The following is a 23,395-nucleotide window of genomic DNA, read 5'->3' as shown; positions in this document are numbered from 1 at the left end:
GCAAAGACCGGAAGCTCCTGCTTACATGAGTGAGCATCTTACAACAGGCCCTCCCAGCCCCAGTCAAGCTGTCAGGTGATTGCAGCCCCAGCCAACCTCCTGTTTGCAACCTCAAAAAAGACCCTGACACAGAACTATCCGTTCAATCTTTCCCTAATGTCTGACTCACAAAAACAATGAAATAATGAATATGTGTTGGTTTAAGGTTCTGTGCTTTGGGTTAATTTGTTATAGAGCAAAGATTATGCACCATCACAAAACTTTAAGTTTTCTTGACAAATAGCTAGAAATGTCCCTTCTTATGTTTCTATATACTCTCAATACCCTCCCTGTGTATCTCAGGAATCTTGTTTTACCAATCCTTTCTTCTCTCTGTCAGATAAGCTGTAGCTCCCCTTCTCTTCTCTGAAAGCTTTCTGATATGTTCCAGTCTCTCCCGTCCTTAAACGCAGAACCAAAAAAATCTGACCGTGGCCACACTCCTCTCTTCTCGGTCCTCGCTGCTCTCCCTTCTCCACTGGCAGGCACCATGAAGTAGTAATCTACAGTCCCTCTCTGTTTTCACGCCTCCCATAAGCCTTGAGCCACTGCAACCACTGTGATAACAAAGCAGTTCACACTGTCCTCCTAACTCCCACAACCACAGACCTGCTTCTTGAATATCTCACGGGGTCCTCAAAGCACACACGCAAGCCGGAACTCATCCTCTCTCCTCACACCACCCCTCTTCCAGGCTTCCCCACCTTGGGAAATCACTGCACCCCGGTAACCAAGCTATATATTCAGGAGCTGCCCTCGATGTCTCCATTTTTCCACTTTCCTCCCACATCCATTCAGCCACTGAATTCCATCAATTTTACATCCTTCACATTCGCTCCCACTGTCGTTACCATCATCACCTCTTGTCTATATTCCTGCAACAACTCTAGCCCCTCTGCTTTAGCACTGGCCTCTATAATCATTCCCTATGTTGCCGCCAAGGTCATCATCCTGAAAAATACTGTAATTATGTCCCTTCCCTACGTTTCAGTTATTCCCTATGCCTTACGGATAAAATCCAAATTCAATATTAAAGTGTGAATAGCAGTTAACACCTATTGAACATTTGACCACGTGTCAAACGCCTTTATTGGGGCCTTACATGTATCAATTTTCTAACGTTAACCACAATTCCTGACTCAGACACTGAGAATACCTTTACCATTACATAGAAGATGAACTAAGTCTCCACAGAAGCCAAGTAAGTTCCCCATGGGTCAAAGAGCTCGTAAATGGCACAGTCAAGTTTTTAACTCAGGCCGTCTGATTCTGGAGCCCAGCCCTTTTAGTTCCGGCACCAAATCCTAAAGCATGATGCGCAGGGCCTTCATTGATATCACCCGGAGTCTTTTCTCATGGCAAATGCTCTACTCCAGCAATGCAGCTAATCTAAATGTACCCTGCTCCCACAAACCTCCATGCCTCTGCTTAAGCCACTCTCACAATCTAGAAGGTCTTCTCCAGCCCTTGTTCTCACCATTCCTCACTCTTACCTTTCTCATCCAAATATCAATATTTGCTTATTTTTCATGCCTCAACCCAACACCCATCTCCTCAAAGATGCCAATCCCTGCCAAGGAAGAAATGTTCACTTCTTCCATTGTGGCTCCAAGAAAACATACACAAACTTGCTTCCTAATACTTTGTGATGGACTGAAGTATTATTCACCATATATTCCCTCCACTCCCCTCCCACTGTAAGTTAGAATGTCTTTTGTTATCCCAGGACTCCGGACCTGGCCACGTTTCTTGCTTTGATAGTACAACATGAGTAGATGTGAAGCAAGTGGAGATTTTAAAGCCATTTATGATTTGACTGTGCTGTAGTGCACCTGTCATTCATTTGCCACGAAGACAACATCCCCTTGCTTGCTTCTGATCCAAGGAGAACACAGAGACATGAGAAGCAGACCTGTACCCAACCCACAGCCCTGAGCTGAATGCGGCCAACCCAGAGATTGAAGCAGGACCACTCCAGCTGTCCCTTGGATCCGTGAGCAAGAAAAAAGAAGCATCACTATCTGCCACTGAGCTTTGGACGTGGTTTGTTACACCACAATACTGTACCAAGAGTTGACTAATACATACACAGAAGTCTTAATTTGTTTACATGTCTTGAAGGCTGAGAACAGTGCTTAGGACATTCAGAACTCTTGACATTGTTGAGATATATTTCATATACCATAAAACCCTCCTAAAGTGTATATATCAGAATCTTTTAGTACTTTCACTAGGTACTATAAATGAAGGGGCAATCATGACCACTACCTAATTCTAGAATGCTTCCATCACCCCAGAAAGACACTCAGAGCCATTAGCAGTCCCTTAGGTTTTTGTAAATGAATAACTTAATGAGTGAAAAATGTAAGGAAATTCTTAGAAGAACTCTTACTCCAAGCTAGCAGGATGATATAAACATTGCAGAAAAAGAATCTTTTTCAGAAATGTTTCTCTATTAGGTATTTTAAGGTCATTTTTAAATAACTTATACACGTATTTCCCATATATTTTAAACATAAATATTTAATATTCTTTATAACTCTATTGCAAGAGGCCATTTGGAGATTTAATTTTGATCTACAGATCACAGAGAGAGGTTTACATTAAAAGCCACAAAGCATACAGGATGGAAGAAAAAAAATCTCACATAGTTCAAAGCTATCAGTAACTGAGGAAAACACTAAAAGAAAAAATCTCTTGGTCAAATGCCAAAAATAAAATCTCAATATTTCTTGTTTTTTAATATTTATTTTTGAGAGAGAGAGAGAGAGAGAGAGAGAGAGACAGAGTGTGAGTGGGTGAGGGGCAGAGAGGCGGGAGACACAGAATCTGAAGCAGGCTCCAGGCTCTGAGCTGTCAGCACAGAGACCAATGTGGGGCTCAAACCCATGAACTGTAGATCATGACCTGAGCTGAAGTTGGACACGTAACCGACTGAGCCACCCAGGTGCTCCTAAAATCTCAATATTTCTAATAATAGGGACAAGAGCTTTAAAAACTAGCAAATTCACACTTTAAAAACACAAATGTCAAAATCCAAAAGAATGGCAGGATTGAAAAATTATTCTGGTTGGATAATCGACACCGTATTTAAACACTGTTACTCATTTTTTGTTGTTGTTACAAAGAAAACTATATATTTTTTTTTTAATTTTTTTAACGTTTATTTATTTTTGAGACAGAGAGAGAGCATGAACAGGGGAGGGTCAGAGAAAGAGGGAGACACAGAATCTGAAACAGGCTCCAGGCTCTGAGCTGTCAGCACAGAGCCTGATGCGGGGCTCGAACCCACAGACTGTGAGATCATGACCTGAGCCGAAGTCGGATGCTCAATCGACTGAGCCACCCAGGCGCCCCAAGAAAACTATATTTTTAAAAAACACTCTATAATGACAGGCTCATTTCATTGTATTAACCAAAACAGAGAGAACGAGTGAGAGAGAGAGAGAGAGAGAGAGAGAGAGAGAGAGAGAGATCTTATTTCAAAGAGTAACTCCATAAAAGAGATGCCTTTGGAAACAAAGTTTATTGAATTCTTGTATCTTGAATAATGAGATAAATAAGAGGCTCATATCAAGGGGGAAAGGCTCTAAACACAAAAAAACATTTTCTTTTTAAGTATGCATTTATGTACGTATGTATGTATGTATGTATGTACGTATGTATGTATGTATGTATTTTAGTAATCTCTGTACCCCATATGGGGTTTGAACTCACAACCCAAAGATCAAGAGTAGCACACTCTTCCAACTGAGCCAGCCAGGTGCCCCCAAAAACATATCTTCAATGTATACAAAAAGTAACCCAGACTTTATTTTGCTATGCTGTATGAAACTATTTTACCAAATCTAAGAAACTAGAAAACCATCCTTCTAAACAATATTACAATGAAGTGAAAATCGGATCAAGGACTAGCAAAGTGGTCAGTAAGCTTTCAAGTATCCTGACCCCATCTAAGCTGTCCAACCAGTTTTTATTTTTACCCTCCTCCTTCCCGTGCTGGCTCTGCATAGGACCCAGCTGCGCTGTGCCAATCTGGGTCACTCAACCAGGGGATCAGTGGGCAACAGCCGCCTCTCCACTTTTAGAAGGGCCCCACATGCCTGGGGAGTGCACAGGCCCGGAGCCCAACACTCTCCAGCCAGAGTATCCAGCAAATAGCAACTGTGTGGTTTTGCTATTTCTAGGCTTCAGGCTTTAAAAAATACATTGTTACCTGAGGAACATGGAATTAAATGGGAAAAACAAATCAGATGCTGGTATCGAATACTTTCATTTTGAACATTTTTTAAAAGCTGTTTTATAACTCAGTGGAAAGGTCCAGATACACTGGGAAGAAAGGAAAACAGGAGTACCCAGGATGGATCTTTCTATATTCTTTTATCTTCAGCTTTACTGAGGTATAATTGATAAAACTGTAAGATATTTAAAGCACACACTGTGATAATTTGATATATGTATACATTGTGAAAGAATTTCTCTCATCTCATCTCTCACCTCACATATTTATTTTTATACATTATATAAATACAAATATACATATGACAACATATATATGAGAATATATATATATACATATATATGTATATGTATATATATATACATATACATATATATATAAACATTTAAATTCTACTCTTAGCAAATTTCAGTGATACAACACATGTTATCAACCATGGTCACTATGTTATACTTTAGATCTTCAACTTTATTTTTCTTACAGCTTCAAGTTTGTATCCTTTTACCAACCTCTCCCTATTTCCTCCATCCCCAACCCCTGGCAGACACTTTTCTACTCTCTATTTCTATGAGTTTAAAATTCTTTTCTTTTTTAAGATTCCACATGTAAGTAATACCATACGTATTTGTCTTTCTCTGTCTGGCGTATTTCACTTAGCATAATGTCCTCAAGTTCCATCCATGTTGTCACAAATGACAGGATTTCCTTCTTTCTCATGGCTGCATAATATTTCTCTGTGTGTGTGTGCATGCATGTGTGTATGCATACACAAACATCACATCTTTATCCATTTATGCATTGATGGGCACTTGGATTGTTTCCATATCTTGGCTATAGTGAATAATGCTTTAATAAACATGGGTGTGCAAATATTTTTTCTCACTGTTTTCATTTCCTTTGGATATATACCCAGAAGTAGAATTGCTGGGCCATATGGTAATTCTATCTTTAATTTTTCAGAAACCTCTATACTGTTTTCCATAGTGACTGCACCAATTTACGTTCCCACCAACAGTGCACAAGGGCTCTCTTTCCTCTACCCTCACACCAACGTTTGTTATCTCTTGTCTTTTTGATGATAAGCATTCTAACTGGTGTGGGGTGATATCTCATTGTGATTTTGATTTGCATTTCCCTGATGATTAGTGATGTTGAGCACCTTTTCCTGTACCTGTTGGCCATTTGCATGTCCTCTCTGGAAAAATCTCTATTCACTTAGCATAACACTCTCCAGTTCCATCCATGTTGCTACAAAGGGCCATATTTCATTCTTTCTCATTGCCACGTAGTACTCCATTGTGTATATAAACCACAATTTTTTAATCCATACAGAGAAAGACAGATACCATATGGCTTCACTCTTATGTGGATCCTGAGAAACTTAACAGAACCCATGGGGGAGGAGAAGAAAAAAAAAAAAAGACATTAGAGTGGAAGAGAGCCAAAGCATAAGAGACTCTTAAAAACTGAGAACAAACTGAGGGTTGATGGGGGGTGGGAGGGAGGGGAGGGTGGGTGATGGGTATTGAGGAGGGCACCTTTTGGGATGAGCACTGGGTGTTGTATGGAAACCAATTTGACAATAAACTTCATATATTGAAAAAAAAAAAGAAAAAGAAAAATCTCTATTCAGTTCCTCTGCCTATTTTTTAATTGGATTGTTTGGGGTTTTTGCTATTGAGTTGTATGGGTTATATTATTTTTTATTTTTTCATTTTTTAAATGTTTATTCATTTTTGAGAGAGTGAATGGGAAAGAGAGGGAGACACAGAATCCGAAGCAGGCTCCAGGCTCTGAGCTGCCAGCACAGAGCCCGATGCTAGGAAAACCAGTGAGATGCTGGGTTGAGCGCCTGCCATTCAATGACATCTTTATTTTTTTTTAAATCAACTTTATTGCAACACTAAATTCCTGAATTGCTATTCTTTTTTTTTACGTTTATTTATTATTGAGGGACAGAGCATGAGCAGGGAGAGAGAGGGAGACACAGAATCTGAAGCAGGCTCCAGGCTCTGAGCTGTCAGCACAGAGGCCAACACGGGGCTCGAACTCACAAACCGCGAGATCATGACCTGAGCTGAAGTCGGACACTTAATCGACTGAGCCACCCAGGCGCCCCTCAATGACATCTTTAAAACTGACCCTTGTCTAGCCTTATAAAAACAGGAATAAAACAATCTCTTAAAGCCTTCTTTAAAGTCTCAAACCTCATGCTCACTTCCAAGAACTAGCCACTTTTCTGAGTTTTTATTTAAAAAAAAAATTTCCTTGCTTTTCCCTATAGTCTTTCCACCCTGTGTATGCATTCCTATATACTATCACATTTTAATTAAAATGTTGGTATCTACTTCCCCAGACTTGACTTTAGGGAATTCAGCGCTTTGCTATTGGGTAGTAGCCGGAATCTTTGTTAGAGATGGACCAGGGTGGACCCTGTTTAGCTTAAGCTAATCAACTCATCCATTCCCCTGGTGATCACAGAAGAGGGATGGGTCTCCTTCCTTTGCCCAGAGGGCGTAAAGAGAATATGAGGACTGGATTCGGTCTTGCCCAGCCAGCCCTCAACAGGAAAAGCCTAGACTTCCCAGGATAGTGTAGGACAGGTGTGGATGCACTGTGTAAATCCTGAGCATAAAGCCCCATAATGCACAGCTCAGTGAAAGGCTGAGGGAATCCTTGTCCTTACTGATAACATTTTGCTGCTGAGTCAGCTTTTTCTGAAGTGGGGATCCACCATATCAGAACAGTACCTACCATATCAGAACAACAGGGTCCATCAGGCCACTAGGGGCCCAGAGTCCCCATATGCATTAGAATGTAGAGTTGGGGACATGCCTGGAACCTCCTTTGGATAAGCTCTTTCTCCTTTCTAGGTGGCACCAACTATCAAGCTTTCTTCAAAAATACCGAAAGCATGTCTAAGGCCAACACTGGCCTCCTGCATCCTTAGGCATTCCCCAACCCCACCCCACATTCCTCACTACGCTCCCCTCGCCACTATCCCTCAAGGATGCTCTTGGTGAAGAGCCTGTATCACACCCCATGGCACAGTGGTTACCAGCCAGGCTGCCTGGGTCTGAAGGTCAGCTCCACAACCTAATGACTGTGTGACGTCACTTGTTTCTCTATAAAGTGGGAATTAAAAAGAGTTTGAACTTAGCTCACAGGATGGGTGGGAAGTAAAATGCTTAGAACAGGGCCAGCCAGGTTACAAGCCTTCAAAAACTTTTGTCATGGACTATGCTAATTTGCGGGAGTTTGAAGAAGATCTGACCTTCCAGAGAGAGCCATCCTTGGCCCCAGGCTCGGGCCAGGCAGCACTGAAGACACCTTCTGCCTGAGGGCCGAGCAGTCCTTGGCACCGGCACCTCTCGATGGGCTCCTTTGTCCCTTCCACACATCCCGTTCCTTTTTGACTGGCCAGTTCCTGCTCATCCTTTGGGTCTCAGCCTAAACAGCCCTTCCTCAGAGGCCCGCCTAAGGCCCAAGGTGGTCCCAGCTTCTCCACGATCCACAAGACCTGCTCTTCCCTTTCTGAACATGTATGACACGTGGAATTCTGGGCTCAGAATTCTGTGTTCACGGTGAAATATAATCGCACAAGGGCAGCAACCACGGGTGTCTCACATACTGCCGAGTGTCCAAGGTCTTGTGACAGTGGATAGGAAATGTGAAGTTCCTAAAAAAAAGTCTCCTTATGACCCAAGATCCCAGATTCCCAGATTACAGCTGTACGCAAGAGCTTGTGAGTGAAAAGAAAGTAAGTCTGTATAAAACGTTAAGATCCAAGTCTTTCTATTGCAAAACAATACACACATCCCTGAAAGTGAATGAATAATGTCCCAAAGTAAGACAAATAGCCAACCTCGTGTTTTGCAAAATCACACACTAAAAAATAACAGGGCTTATGGGAAATAGAGACTTCAGGCAGAAGGCTCAAATCCCATTCAATTTTGTAACCAGAACACTGAAAAAAAGCAGTAAGACCACTGCAAATTACTAGCACAGACAAAACTGTTTCCTAGCAACTAATAGCACCATGCACAAAGAAGATGTTCAATAAACAGCTGTTTAGGGGAAAGGAGGGAGAGTGGGAGGGCAGGTCACCTGCTTGGTTAGAGAGTTAGTTGGGATCATGACTTTTAGAAGTTTTGCTTTTTCTTCTGGAGCACAGCAGTCACTAGCCCAAGCTCAAGCTCTGGAATGGGACTGCCTGGGTACAAACTCCAACCCTGCCACTTAGTTGTATGATACCAGGCAAATCAGGTAACTGTATTCCAGTTTTCTTGTCTGTAAAATGGGCATAAAATGGTGCTTACCTGAGAAGCACCTATGTACCAGGCACAATGCTAGGTGTGCTGTATGCACTATACATATATACTATAGATATATATACAATTATATTTATACAATATAATTTATACAATTATAATTATGCAATATAGATATACTATATATATAGTATAGATATACTATACATATAGTATAATCCCATTAACTCAAACAAGGGCCTAGACTAGGCACAGGCACATACATAGTGGTCTGGAAATATGTTAACTATTACTATTTTCCTTGGCACTGAACTCGCCACTTTATCACTTGATGTTATCACATTCTGTCAACTTTTGCAACATGATGAATCAGGCTCCACTTGTCACCCACCCCTCCTATTTATGACATCTTGCAAGGTCTCTGTGGAAACAGGCGGCAACCACATCTGTTGGCCGATGACAACATTCAGCTCCAAAAGGTCCTTTGTACATTTTCTGCAGGAAAGGCAGAGAGGATGCTATTTCTCGGGGTTTCCATTGGGTCATGACAATTGATGGTCATAGCCATGGTCATTTTTTACTGCCAGCTACTGGTCATTAGTTTTTATGGGGTATTCTCCTTTTAAAAATACCTATCTAATAAGAACTCATACAGGCCACCACTGTAATAAAAATTCCTCAGTGCCTTTTTTTTAAAAAAAATATCCTGTAAGTAGACGTACTCTGATCTTTCTTTCATGCTAAGAGGTGGGACTTATCTGGACCCCCACAACAGGTAAGAGAGAGGAAGCTGACTGATTGCTCTGAGGTGGGAGAGGAAGAGAGGAGAGTCCCAGGCCAGAATGCCGGGGGCATGTTTATTTAAAGAACAGAGATGTTTGCTCTCCATCCCTGCAGAGAGGAACTGTGAGCCCCACATCGGTCCAATCCAACCTGAGGAGAAAGTTGGCCTCCTAAATCATTCCTTCAACTGATATCACCTGCTTAAGAGCCAACAGTGAAATCACTTTCCAAGTGTCCAATCACTGACTGTCTCCAGGCAACCACTGGGTAAACTGCTTTTTTTAATCAGCCTTAAAAAAAAAAAAAAAAGCTTTGCTTCCTGTCAGGGCAGCAACAGAGTCTATTTTCTCTGCCACGGCTGAGTCCAAGTGCCAATCAGGCAATTGTAGCCGGGCACAGGCTCCCTGAGAAACTTTTCAGGCCGTGGGTAATGTGGCCACGGGGCTCCAGTGGGGAGCAGACTGAGGAGGAGTGGGGACAGGGACGAAAACCCAGTCCTTGTCCACAAGAGCTCTGGGGTTTATCAAAGGAGGCAGATCCCAGGCAACCATACATTTGTTACAATGATACATGACAACGTTTCTAACAGAATACTAAATGCCAGATTTGCACAGAGAAGGAAGGATTAATGGGCTTAGAGGAATCAGGGAGTCTTTTTCAGAGGCAGACATATTGAAGCTCTGTCTGGAAAGGATCTGTCCCTGGAGAAGTGAAGAAAGGACATCCCAGGGTCCCCCTACCTCAAGAGCCATTTTCCCCTTTCTTCTGAGTAACAGAACCCAGAGTATGACCTGAGGACACTGCAGCCTTCCCTGTAACCAGGAGTGGCCATGGTACTGAAAATCTGGGCAATAAAATACAAGCAGAAGTATCAGGAAGAATTGTCTAAAAGGCATCTTATCAGGGAAGGATGTAGTCTTCATTTTCCATTTTTCCATCCTACTTTCTGGAGAGATGATGTGATGATGAGTCTCTAGCAGCCACATTGAACCATGAGGAAGGGGGTCTAGAGATGGTGGTTTCAAGGGTTTAAAGAAACCAAAGTCACAGACCTCCAGAGTTTACAATTTCTGGGGTTCCCAAATGGCACATAACTTTATTAGTTTAGAAAGTTCCTTCTTTTAGAGGAGTCTGGGGCAAGTTCCTCAGTTAAAGGACATGTGTAGGTCATCACCCAAATTCTCATACAAAATCATTCTGCTTACTCACTAAAAGGCAGGCAGGTTTCTTGCAAGCCTCTTCTTACCACAGAGTGAGGTACGGCTTCTATAGAAGAATTTTATAAGATTTTCTAGAAGAATTTTAATTCCAGAGTCCAGGCTGAAAAAAGAAATCCCAAGATCCTCTCTGTCACTTCTCTTAGAAGAGTTCTTGATTTTTCAGTGCCTGGGTCTAAGAGGTACAGTGATCATCATGCAAACCTTACTCTGAGTGGCCTGCAAGAACATTCAAGAACTCTTACTCAGCCCCCTTTCCTGCCCCCTCCCCCTCCACATACACGCACCTTCAATACATCTGGAGAACTTTAATGGCATTTCTATTCTACATTTACTCAAAGCATAATCACAATGAAAGCATGCAAGCTCTTGTTTCAATAAATCAGTATCCAACTAATTCCCCCATTCAGCACCCTTCAATGGTCTTCGCTTAATTACTTTCACTGAGTCCTTGTCCACCTCAAATACTTTTCTCTTAAGCCCCCATTTTTTGTCTTCATAGTATTTACCCCAATTTGCAATTGTGTATTTATTGTTCAAGCTCGACTCATACACATACAACCTTGCGTATTTCATGTAGATGGGAAGTCGAGGTATGTTGTTCACCACCTGACCCTGGTTGTTAGCACTATGCCTGGCACATTGTTGGAGCTTAGTAACCACTTTCCAGGAAACAAATTTTTTAATTCATTTAAAACGCTTTAACACACTGATATTTATTTCCACCATTAATGCTTATCTTTAGTGTTTACACTGAAGTGAACTTACAAATGAGAGCCAAGTGTCCCAAATAATTATTTGATTATTTTCATATTTGAAACCATCTGGCTGAGTCTATCCTAGCCTTCGTTCAGTTTCCTATTAGAATAAGATAATTGTTTGAATATCATTCTTTTTTAAATGTTTCTTAGGGAAGGAAGAGAGAGCTGTGTACTCAGCATAATAAATGAAACTTCAATCCCTTGTTAAGGAAAATAAGGCTGAGGATTTTTTATAACAGTGTTGGGTCATGGAAATAAAAATGCCACAAGCCCTTGCCCTTGACATTTACTTAAAAAAAAAAAAAAAGAACAAGTGCAGGTCTATTCTTACATGGCCTCCTAATGGGCTATTTAGGGATAGATGGGTGGGGTATGGCTCTAAATTCTATGGTTGACCAGGTGTCCAAGCTGCATCTTGCACTAGCTACCCCACAGTTACTAGCACAGGCAGAATGCAGAGCCGTGGAAACATGGAGCTTTCTCAGCCTAACCAATATTTTGTTCTTAAGGTCCCACGCTAGATATAAGATGCAGTTTTGCTGATAGTATGAGTTTAGTGAGAAAAGGTACCCACCAAGATATTCCTTAAGTCCATGTTCTATGACTATGTCACCTCATTTTTTCCCTTGCGCCAAAGATAATTCCCTGAGATACAAGGGCCATCCCGTCAGGGTCAGCTGCACAAGGACATCTCTCGGGGAGTGTTGTTTTCAACATTGCAAACATGGAATTCTACCACAGCAGCACTGAACTCCATGACATCATCTTTCCTTGCAGAGAGAGATATAACATCTCCACATGTCCAGGCAGAAGTCTTTCCAATATTTTGTCATTTTTTGGGGCGCCTGGGTGGCTCAGTAGGTTAAGCGGCCGACTTCGGCTCAGGTCATGATCTCGCGGTCCGTGAGTTCGAGCCCCGCGTCGGGCTCTGTGCTGACAGCTCAGAGCCTGGAGCCTGTTTCAGATTCTGTGTCTCCCTCTCTCTGACCCTCCCCCGTTCATGCTCTGTCTCTCTCTGTCTCAAAAATAAATAAACGTTAAAAAAAAAATTAAAAAAAATATTTTGTCATTTTTTAAGAACTATTTTTTTCCCCTGTATCATCTAGTAACCCTCTAGTTTAGGCTATTTTTATATTTCCCAATCACTTAAAAACAAAGTTCTATTATCCTTTCCTTTCCTCATCTGACTTCACTGAAATTGTCCTTTTTCCCACCCAACCCTCCACCCCAAAAAGACCATATCTGAGACCTTTCTTTGGCTTCAAATGTAAACACACACACATCCTTAGGAACAAATGAGGGGAAATATTATAAAATTGTTCTGTACATTTTTCTGAACCACAGAAGAGCAAACGGGCCTTAAAAAGAAAACCTAGCTCCAGTGAGAGTAGTTTAGTCAAAGATCAACCAGCGTTAACTGATTCAGTCCTCACCCATGAAAATGAAGGCCAGAACGATTAAGGTTAGACTGCAAGGGAGGTGACAGGGATGCTGAGTACCTGCCAAGATTCCTGGAAGTCACAGAGCTGCTTTGTTCAGACCCTCTGGTTCTTCGGGATGGGACAGGGATACCTCCAGGGGAGGCTGACGAGCTCCTCTCTCGGAAGGACTTGCTTCCTGGCTGAACTCAACAACGAAGCTGTTCCCAGGTGCGATCCTAGCCAGATGGGAGCACTCCCAGGTGAAGGTGAAGGAGCTGTGGTAAAGGCCTCAGACGGATGCACCAACAGCGCTTAAACACATCAGCACGGAGAAAAGACATCGCTTCGCACCCATCTTTGGAAAATAAAACAGGCCACACGGGTCTTGGCTCAAACTCTCTGGGGAATCTAAAGTATGGAATAGTGCACCTTCTCCATTAGATACTGTTAAAAGCACACACAGAGTATGCATTTATTCAGTCCCACTGTGCAACAGGCACTGGGGAGAAAACTGTAATGAGAGAGCCGTGGTCCTGAAGATCGTAAACATAATATTCTGGTACTGCCTTCTTTAAACAAGCATATGATAATGAATCAGCAAGCTTTAAAAAAATTAAAACCTTCTCACCTACCTATTGGCCACTTGGCCCTAATAAAAGTTCAGCACAGTGACTGTGGGCTGTGGCAGTGACAACAGGAGACAGAAACCAGATTCTAGCAATCCTGAACCACAAACAACTCCAGTGCCTACGTTAGCAACGTGAGGTCTGAAGGCAGCAGGCAAAGGTGAGGAGCCTGATACTTCTCACCTGAGGGCCTCCATAGTGCACCTCCTTGGTCTCCTGCTCCCCACCAATGTTACACCCCACACGTGGTGTGTCCAAGTGAGGAGAGCCCCTAGGTCCTGCAGCTGAAAAAGACCACCCATGGGAGTTGTCTAGGGACCCACAGCTTCAGAAATCCACATCCTGTCTGCACCTACAGGGAAATGGGGTGGGGGAATGGGAGATTTCTGCAGTCAGAGGAACAGGATGCTTAGTCCTTACAGGAGTTGTTAAACCCGGTCCTAATGTGGGAAGCAACATAAGGATCAGACAACAAGGGTTGCAAAGTCAGACAGCCTGGGTTTGAATCCTGACTCGAACAAGTTCTTACTGACTAGGTGACTCTGGACATGTTCCCTGATTCCTGAAAGCCCCAATTTCCTCAACTATAGATTTGAGGTATCTAAAGATATAGATAGTCATAAAAGTTAGAAACGGTGCCTAAGTCCTAGTTATGCCAACTTACTTTTAACTTTGGACAAGATACCAAATCTCTTAGAGCCTCAATTTTCTCATCTGTAAATGGGGATGATAATAGTACTTACTTCTAAGGGATTCATGCAGACACAGACTTTTTAACCCAGCACCTAGCACACAATAAGTACTCAGTATCAGCTTTTTTCATCATGAGCCTCAGTTTCATTACCATCATCATCACTACCATGGTACTCCTAACTATAACACTCTTAAATTTCAGAGTGATTCAAAGCAAAAAGAGAAGCTGGCAGGCTGATTTCCAGGAGCTGCCTGGTCCCACCTAGCACTGACTGCCACCCACAGAATCACAGCCAGATGTCTGCATCACGGCTCCATTGTCATGCATCAGCGGAGAGCAGGGGGCCAAGGGCTCCAGTCGCTGGGAACACACGTCCCACCCTACCCCTTCCTGGTGACCAGAGCTCAGGCTTGCATTTGGAGCTCCCTTGATGCAAACTCGGTTTCCGGGGAGATGCTGGGACAAGAAGTACCCGCTCAACCTCCTATTCCGCTTCCCCTTTCCCCAAATCTGTGGGACCTCTCTGTGCTCCTACCACATGACAACCTTGTGTCACAGCAGCCCTTGCATACAAACAGGCCAGATTATTTAAATGTCCTTGTGAGAAAGACGCTGCCTGCTCTAATTTACATATCCATTCAGACCCCTACTCCTTTCTCCATCGAGCCAGCAAAGGTTTTCTTCCTCTTCCTCAGGTCTCCAGGCAATGCTGGAGAAGCATGTGCAAAGTTACATCTTCGCTGTGGTAAAAAGACGTAAGACTCATGGGGTCCCTAAGAGGTGGAGAATTTGAACGACTATATAACTTATGGCACATGTTCACTTGTCATTACATTGCAAATGTCATATATTACTGGCCGCTAAATGCTAGATTCTCTCAAAGACTACTCATAAATTTTCCCCACTGCCAAACAATACAACATCTTTCAGTCTTGGAGAGCTAAGGTATCCTCGGTGCTTTTAATCTTCAAACTCAGGTCCCAGTTGAATAAGAAAACAATTGTATATGGACAGGGGAAATGACCCAAAATGAGGAACTGATCCCTCCCGGCACTAGTTCCCACTCCTGTGAAATACGGATTAGGTCACAAATAAGATTATATTCAGCACCAAGCCCCAGAGGCATGCTATGATTAAAGTTAAAGGGGTCCAGAGACTTCTCGAGTTGAGAAGCAAGCAAGGCTGAGTTGGGTTGAAATTTCCAACCCCTCCTCAAAGACCTGGCAACCTATTCCAAATCATAACTGAAACCAAGTTGAAGGGACATCTGTTTCTCCAGAAAGTGTTTGGCACTGCAGAGAAGAACTACAGATTAGAACAGATAAATATTGTTGTGGGCAGAGAGGCAAAGGGGGGTGGGGGGGGGGGTCTTGATTACTAAAAAAAAATTAGAATCATCTACCTGCTAACAAACTCCTGTAAGTCAGTAAATATCATCAGGGGAAAAAAGGAAAGAAAGGAAGGAAGGGAAACAGAGGGGGGGATTTCTCCTTCTTCCCAGCAGGCGCAGGTACAACTTTAGTGAACAAAACAGTGCTATGTTTGAGATGAATATTCAGACAGCCACTATGTGTCTAATAACCTAACTACTGGGTCGTCTGCCAGAGGAGAGGCATTGAGCACTCTGCCTAGTGGTTAGTAACAAAGATTCTGCATTAAGCTTAAATTTTCAACACAGTATTGAGGAATGATTTTCTAAGCATTAATGGACTACCAGGATCATTTTATGAGTACACATTACTGGTTTTGCTCTGATCCCTAAATCTCTTTGAATGTAAGTTAACAGAGCATCTACTTAAGTTCTAGGCCAGGTGTTCAGAGCTAACAAGGTAAATAACGGCATGAGATCGGTAGGTGATTGAATTACACTTTTTACGGGAAGAAACTCAGGGTCCTGAAGATTTTCTTTCAAAACAGCTGTAGAAGACGACAATAATAGCAGTAATAGGAGTGTTAATCATGTTAGTAGTGATGACGGTCGTGGTTCTAGCAGTAGTAATAGAGATAATGCCAACCACTACTCGACACTTCCTAATAGTGGGTCCCATTCTAAGCATTTAAAAACTATTAATTCATCTAATTCTCACACACTCACACTAGAGATAGGCAAGCTATGATTAGTGCCCCTGTTTTACAGATGCTTTCCACACTATGTTTTAACAAATAGAGCTAGCTTTCAAAGAAAATGTTTAGAACCAAAAGGAGAGGAAACGCGGCCTAAGGTCACGCAGCTAGAGGGCAAGAGACCCAGGATTCAGACCCAGGATTCAAACCCAGACTCCCCAGCTCCGAAGTCTGACCTCTTAATCCCAGTGCTGTCCTGGCTGCCCCTTTGTTTAGGAAGGCCTTCTAGAAAAGGAATCTGGAAGGAAGTTAGGCTCCTGCCTGCCGGTAGCCACAATGAATACTGGAAGTTTGCTGTCTCCTTTAGGGGTGCCCTAAACCCACATGAACACATGCAGCTATAAAAAGAGGCACCGCCTTACGGAGCTGTTCCCACATGGTCTGTGACCCCCATCAGGGTTTTCACCTTTGCCAGCTAAGGCAGAAACTGGGGGTGGGCTGAGGTGGCAGCATCAGTTCCCAGGCCACCGTTTCCTGCCAGTAACCCGGCCCTCCAACAGCCCCGGCTGAAGGCTGAGAAATTCCTCACTAACAAGTGATCTCATGGAGCTTGTTCCTCAAGCCTTTATTAAGAATGAACCTTTTCTCGCCAACCCATGACTCAAGGAAGACCAAGGACTGAGGAGGAGAGACAAGCTGCAAAGTTTGTTGATTAACCTGCTGCACCCAAGGGAACATTCTTCTGAAAGGGTGAAATTCCTGACCACTCAAGGGGGGGAGGGGCGCCTGTGGGAAATTTAATCACCGACGGAACAAAAGTGAAAAACAAAGCCCTACCAATGAGGATGTCGCTGAAGACAATGGGGCCCCTAAAGGAGATGCAATTGTCTCGAGATAACGATCCATCCAGGAATTCAGCTCGCTCTGAGTGCTACATTATTGCTATATTAGCCGAGGAATCTTTGTTCACCGGGCAACTGCGTGCAAAACCATCTGTTACTGCTCCCGGGTTCCCCGGGTTTGTAGACGCGGCATTTACATTTCAAGAGGAACCTCCGCGAAGGAAAGGGGGAGGTCACTATCTCTCCCTGGAGCAAATACCTTTTTATACAGCCTGGGAGGGGAAGCTCTCCTTTCCCAGAAACCGAACTCCGCAATTGAAAGGAGATAGGCCGCTTCAATAATGCACGCGCAGAGCGGAGCGCCTGGTCCTAAAGGCACGCGCGACCCTCGGTTTTCGCAGGCTCAAACTGGCATACTGGTAAGGTAGGACGAATAATGCCAGACCGTCCACAGGGCCTAATGGGGCTCTGCTTTCCTAAGGAAGCCCTTCTTTTCTTAAAACGAGTGGAACCAAGACAAAAGCTGATATCCTGCCCTGCATAATAAATATGTAGCCTAATGTACACCACCACTTAAAAACAGACCGTGGTCCTCTGGGCTGAAGGAGACGGTTTAGATCTCCACCTAGGTGGGGACTATAATTGTGTATATATACACGTGACAACATTCGTGGAGATGTGCACTTAAGATTTGTGCACTTTCCTGGGGCTCCTGAGTGACTCAGTCGGTTAGGCGTCCGACTTCGGCTCAGGTCATGATCTCACAGTTTGTGAGTTCGAGCCCTGCATCAGGCTCTGTGCTGACGGCTCGGAACCTGGAGCCTGCTTCGGATTCTGTGTCTCCTTCTCTCTCTGCCCCTCCCCCACTTGTGCTCTGTCTCTCAAAAATAAATAAAAGATGTAAAAAAAATTAAAAAAAAAGATTTGTGCACTTTCCTGCATGTAATTTATACTACAACACATTTTTTTAAAGTAGGCTATATCAATGTTAGATTAAGGATATTGAAGATAAACCACTTGCCTTCAAGAATTGCAAGATTGCCCTGCCCTGATACCCTCCCCTTACCTACTCTCCGCATCCAAAATCTCGCCTGAGAATTTTAAAGTGCAAGAACATGAAAAATACAGTTCTCCAACTCTCAATAAGCCAGTGAACACGGATATGTCTCCTGTGTGCCCTGGGGGCAGCACAGACAGCACCATCGCGCCCCAAGCCTTTCCAGCCACATACCAAAAATTAAAAGCCCGAGTCGTCTTCTCATCTGGTCATGAGCCATCACATTAAGAGAGATATGATTGGGGTTTTTATCAAAAAAGCCTCGAGTTTATTCTTCTGTTTCTTTAGCCCAATTTTTAAATAGATGTTTCTAAACTCTGCCTAACAATCCTGCGGGCGGCAGGTTAACCCAGTGAGGTGGAGGTCCCTTGCTGGAGCATTAGGGCAGCCTTAAGTGAGGGTGGTTTCTGCAGGCAGCTCAGCAGGTTCAAATCTGTACCATGTAGCGCTGTTACTCCAGCAGCATCTTGAGAACTGTTGTGCCACAGGGGATGTCACTGAGTGACAAGCTGGGTAGGAACAGGATTCACCATTGCTGGGCCAATGACTTAGCGGTACCTCTCTTCCTTTGAACTATCGGCAAGGAGGGCTGCTTGTCACTGAGAAAAAGGGTCAAATTTGCCTTCCGCTAAGCCTTCAGAAAGGTGGTCCAGCGAAACAGAGGCTCAGTGCACGGATCACAGGGGGTCACCTTTCCCCCCTCGCGCCCTCCAAGCGTCCTGATCCCCGGCAGACACGTCATTTCGAGAGCGCAGGGCCACCAAACTGCATCTACAGATAGACATCGAGAATCAGGATCACCCAGCGAGCGCTTCCCGGACTGAGCCGAGAGCTCCAGTGATTTCCCTGGCCTGCCACCGAGTCATTTAAGAAGTGAAATATGCAGCGGGGCCGGATACCCGGCCCCTGGGAGCCCGCCCCACCGCCTCTGGCATGGAGTGGGAGCTGCCAATGGCTAGGCAGCGTCTATGCGGATGGCGCGCTCGCAGGTGGGTCTTGCAGGCTGCCGGCCCTGTGCGCTATGCCAGGCTCACACCTGACCCACTGCCAGGAATACAGCCAGAAGCTCCGGTGGGTACGCGCTTCCGTGGAGACACTGCCAACTCCGCTCGGGAGTAGCTGAGGGGGGGCGGGGGGCGTCAAGAGGCAGAAGGTAGGACGGTGAGCAGGACCCCCTGAAATGCGGCGCCCGCAGCACTCTGGGTCTCGCGCTTCCTGCGCCTTTGCGGCGCCTCTGCGGGCACAGCGCTTCCCTTGGCCCCGCGTGGAAGCGGCGGGAGCTGAGATTTGCGCGGCTGGCAGGCAGGAGGGATGGAGGCGCAGGAGCCCGATTTCTGCTATCCACGCGCGCAGCTAGACTGCAGCGTCCCTTATTCGCGCCCACCCTCGCCCGAGACCCGTGCCAGGCATCGCAGTTCGCCCGGGGCCCCGGGCGGATGACCCGGAGCAGCTGGCAAAAGAAAGTGGGGGGGGGGGAGGGGGGGAGGCGAGACTGGACCTGTCGTCCGTGTGTGCGGGTAGGTGGCTTCGGACGCCCCTGCAAGGCCTCCCGCCAGTCCCGAGCACCTACCTCGATCCACTTCTGCGCCTCGGAGAAAGCGGGCTCGGGGGGCGGCTCCGGCTGCAGAGGCTGAAGAGCTTCCAGACCCAGGGCGGGACAAGCCATTTGCGAAGCCCCGCGTGCACTCGAGCGCTGGGCCGCTGGGATGAGGACGGCCGCCGCCACCGCTGCCGCCGCAGGAGCGCGCTCCCCGCCCCTTCCCGCCCGCCCGCTCGCTCGCTCTCCCCTCCCCTGCCCGCCCCGCCCCCGCCCGGCGCAGGTCCCGGAGGAGAGCGGCGCGCTGCCGGAGGACGCCGCGGCAGCTGTTCCCTGCGCCGCTCGGGCTCCGCCGCGCCCTGAGTCCCCGGCGGGAGCGAGCGCGGAGGCGCCGGGAGCTCCCTCTCTCCCCACCTTCTCGGGCGGCTCGCCCCCCCCCTCCGGGGGGAGGGTGTCAGCTACCGACTAAAAATAACCACGAGGGAGCACTGGGTGTCTCCCTCCCTGCCCGCAACGGGGCCTGGAGAGGGACTCGGCCAGCCGCCCCGCACGTCCCCGCGCCGGGCCTGCTGCGGACGGGCGGGTCTGGCGGCACCTGGGAGACGCGTGCCCACCGTGACGCACACGTCCCCGGGGGCGCGGCGCGGCCGCAGCGGGGCAGGAGGACGCTCGGGCAGTGGCCTGGCCGCACCTGCCGTCCTTCCCGGCCGCGGAAGTGGGGGCAAGAGGTGCGGCCTCGGTCCTGGCGCTCCGGAGTGTTCACTCACCCGATCCTTCTGTACGAAAAAGGAAAAACGACCCTTATAAGCCTTTTCTCTTCAAGAGAGCTATTTGTGGCCCAGTCTTTGGATTCATTCAACCCATATTTACTGTGCGCCTGCTATATATCAGACACTGAGGTTGGCGCTGGGGCCCCAGAGATGAAAAAGAAAGAAAAATTAAAAACTCCGAAATCTATGCCCTATAAGATAACTACATTCTAGAGGGAATGGGGGGAGGGACAATAAACGTGTAAAACAAAATAAGGTAATTGTGGAGAGTCATGTATGTTAAGAAGGTAAAAGAGAAGATAAACGCTGACCTGGGAAGAGAGAGCGTTGGCTAACTTCTGATTACCTCTCCATCCTCCATCTGAGAGGCTGATCCGATCTGGGTGTCCAGGTTCCGTGAATGGGAGGGAGGCAGGAGGTGGGGGGGGTGGGGTTGGAGGAGAGGGAGGAGGAGTGTTTAAGCTGCCCCTTACCGCAGAAGCAGATGGGCTGCACCAATCCCCTGAGGACCACAGCTCTGTCTGAGGCCCGTCCTTGGGTTCTCCAAAGTTCCCTGCCTCCTCTTGTGCCATCCTATTTCCCCAGGCCAGGTGGTGGTAGAGGCCTCCCCATCTTATTGTGGTTTCCCCACCCTGCCCAATTCCTCCTAATGGTGTCCTAATAAACTCCCATCAGCCAGTCTCCTGAAGCATGCCTTCTGTTTTGCTTGAGAGCCCAACGGATGATCCTGGAAGGTTTTTCTGACAAGATGAGGTGATGAGGGGACATGAATGGGAGACATGTTAACCACGCAGCAATCTGGGGAAACATTTCCAGACACATACACAGGCTTTGAGATAGGAATGAGCCTGGAGGGGGTCAAGGAGCCCACAGAAGGCCAGCATGCCTGGAGTGTGCTGGGGAAGGAACCAAGTGGGAGTGACAACATGGGAGACGCAGGCCAGGCCACACTTGGGGTGGGGAAGGGGGAGGTGAGGTCAGGCCATGGTGGGGTTTTACTGCATGGGCATCCACAGGTGAGCCCAGGGCTGGTACATAAGAACTCAATAGTCTTAGCTAACTTTAAGCAAATGGATTCACATTTTAGAACGGCTGATGGCAAGAGGGGTTGGACAGGGCAGGAAATCCATGAACGTCTCAGCAGCTAAGTCTCTGTTCCCTGTTCAGAGTCCAAGTTTAGTTTTTGCCCAATTCTGCTGCTTTAATAGGGGAATGGAACAAAAAGCAGGCCTGAAATTCCACCATTACCGGCTTTAGAGTCAGACAGCTTTCAGTTTATTTACTTTTAAAACACTTATATGGCACTCACATTGTGCCAGGCACTGTTCTAAGTGCATTACAAATAATTGACTAACTCATTCCCTATTCCAACCATGTAAGATAGACTATTATCAACCCTGTAAGGAACTAGGAGAAAGAAGGGGGGAGAGTCCCCACAGCTGGTGAGCACTGAAGCCCTGATTCAAGCCCAGACAGCCTGGTGCCAGATCTGCCTTTACCCACACACCGCCCTGCCTTGCCAGCCGCGGTCCAGACCCTGCCTCTTACAATGTGCGCCTCAGTTTCCTCATCTCCAATGAGGTTGAAATGGCAACATTCCTGCAGAATCATTGTGAGGAGCAAACAGGATTTCTGAGTGCAAAAGGACCAAAGTTGGGGCTGGCAGATAGTCAGTGCTCCGTATAAGCCAGCTGACCATCCCTCCCCTCCCGCCTTCCAAAAAAGGAGGGAAGGGTGATGTTACAAAGACGAGTAAAGAAGACAAGCTGAGGAAAGGGGCTAATAAAATATTGTCAGAGGATGACCTTGTCTCCACAAAGAACCACGGGAAAATAAATAATTCACAAACTGACTCGAACACGCTAATAGGAGTGTCGCTAGGAGGAGGGGAAACCACTGCCCCAGATGACATATCTGAATCTGTTTGAAAATGCTTCCATTAAGATGAAATCTATCATATCTGTAAAAATCTGCTACTGAAACTGACACTCAAACTAAAACATGGGTTTTTTTCTTTAAGTGAAAATACTTTGTCTTGCAAGGTTTATAATCACACAATAGCACCTACTTTTCCGGGACTCTGTTACCAATAAGAAATTCATGTAGATTAGCAAAGACCCAAGGACTTACAACCACAATAGAGTTCAAACCTAGTGCCATTATCAAGAATATCTACAAATTTGGGGCGCCTGGGTGGCTCAGTCGGTTAAGCGTCCGACTTCAGCTCAGGTCACGATCTCGCGGTCCGCGAGTTCGAGCCCCGCGTCGGGCTCTGGGCTGATGGCCCAGAGCCTGGAGCCTGTTTCAGATTCTGTGTCTCCGTCTCTCTGCCCCTCCCCCGTTCATGCTGTGTCTCTCTCTGTCTCAAAAATAAATAAACGTTAAACAAAAAATTAAAAAAAAAAGAATATCTACAAATTATTGTTAAACACCTACTATGTGTAACAGATTCAGAAGAATCCACAAGGGACACAGACCTTTTTCTTTAGGAGCTAATAATTTTGTTAATGAAACAACATTTGCATTTCTCTGTAATGTAATTTTCAAATATAAAAGTAATGTACACCCATTGGAGAGAATTTGAAAACTATAATGAAGAAACCAAATCCAGAAGAAGCTCCACAATTCAACGATCGTCACTATTTGGAAGGTATGAAGCAACATTTTGGTTGGAAAAAATAACCATAAGACAAGGTACTCTATGATAAATGCCAAATGAAGGATAGTATAGTGTATTCAAAGAACATGAATTTTTTAGTGATAGACTTATTGAGATATCACTCACCTACCATACAATCCACCCATTTAAAGTGTACATTTCAGTGTTTTTTAGTACATTCACTGAGTTGTGCAGCAATCACAATTAATTTTGGAACACTTTGATCTCTCCAAAAAAACACCCATACTCTTCAGCCGTCATCTCCCAAATTTCCCATGCCCCTGACAAACACTGATCTACTTTCTGTCCTTATAAATTTGCCTATTCTGGCATTTTGTATAAACTGAATCACATAATATGTGGCCCTTTGTGTACTGCTTCTCTCACTTAGCATAATGTTTTCAAGGTTCATCC

At 45.4% G+C, this 23,395-nt stretch overlaps 1 protein-coding gene across 9 annotated transcripts in view; it reads right to left on the bottom strand.

The window, feature by feature from the left end:
* The window catches only part of LIMCH1 (LIM and calponin homology domains 1), a 327,784-nt gene extending 308,013 nt beyond the window's left edge, over positions 1-19,771 (bottom strand). For 8 of the 9 annotated variants that reach the window (XM_049631920.1, XM_049631908.1, XM_049631906.1 and 5 more), the window contains exon 1: positions 19,586-19,732. In XM_049631920.1, the coding sequence (XP_049487877.1) occupies positions 19,586-19,681 (96 nt within the window). In that variant the 5' untranslated portion in view covers positions 19,682-19,732. Of the gene's footprint in view, positions 1-19,585 lie in introns of all 9 variants that reach the window. The other variant, XM_049631913.1, reaches the window with a different exon arrangement.
* Between the last annotated feature and the right edge of the window lie 3,624 nt (positions 19,772-23,395).

The sequence above is a fragment of the Panthera uncia genome, chromosome B1 (genome assembly GCF_023721935.1).
Source record: "Panthera uncia isolate 11264 chromosome B1, Puncia_PCG_1.0, whole genome shotgun sequence".
Lineage (NCBI taxonomy): Eukaryota > Metazoa > Chordata > Mammalia > Carnivora > Felidae > Panthera > Panthera uncia.
This window is presented reverse-complemented; position numbering and strand designations above follow the sequence as displayed.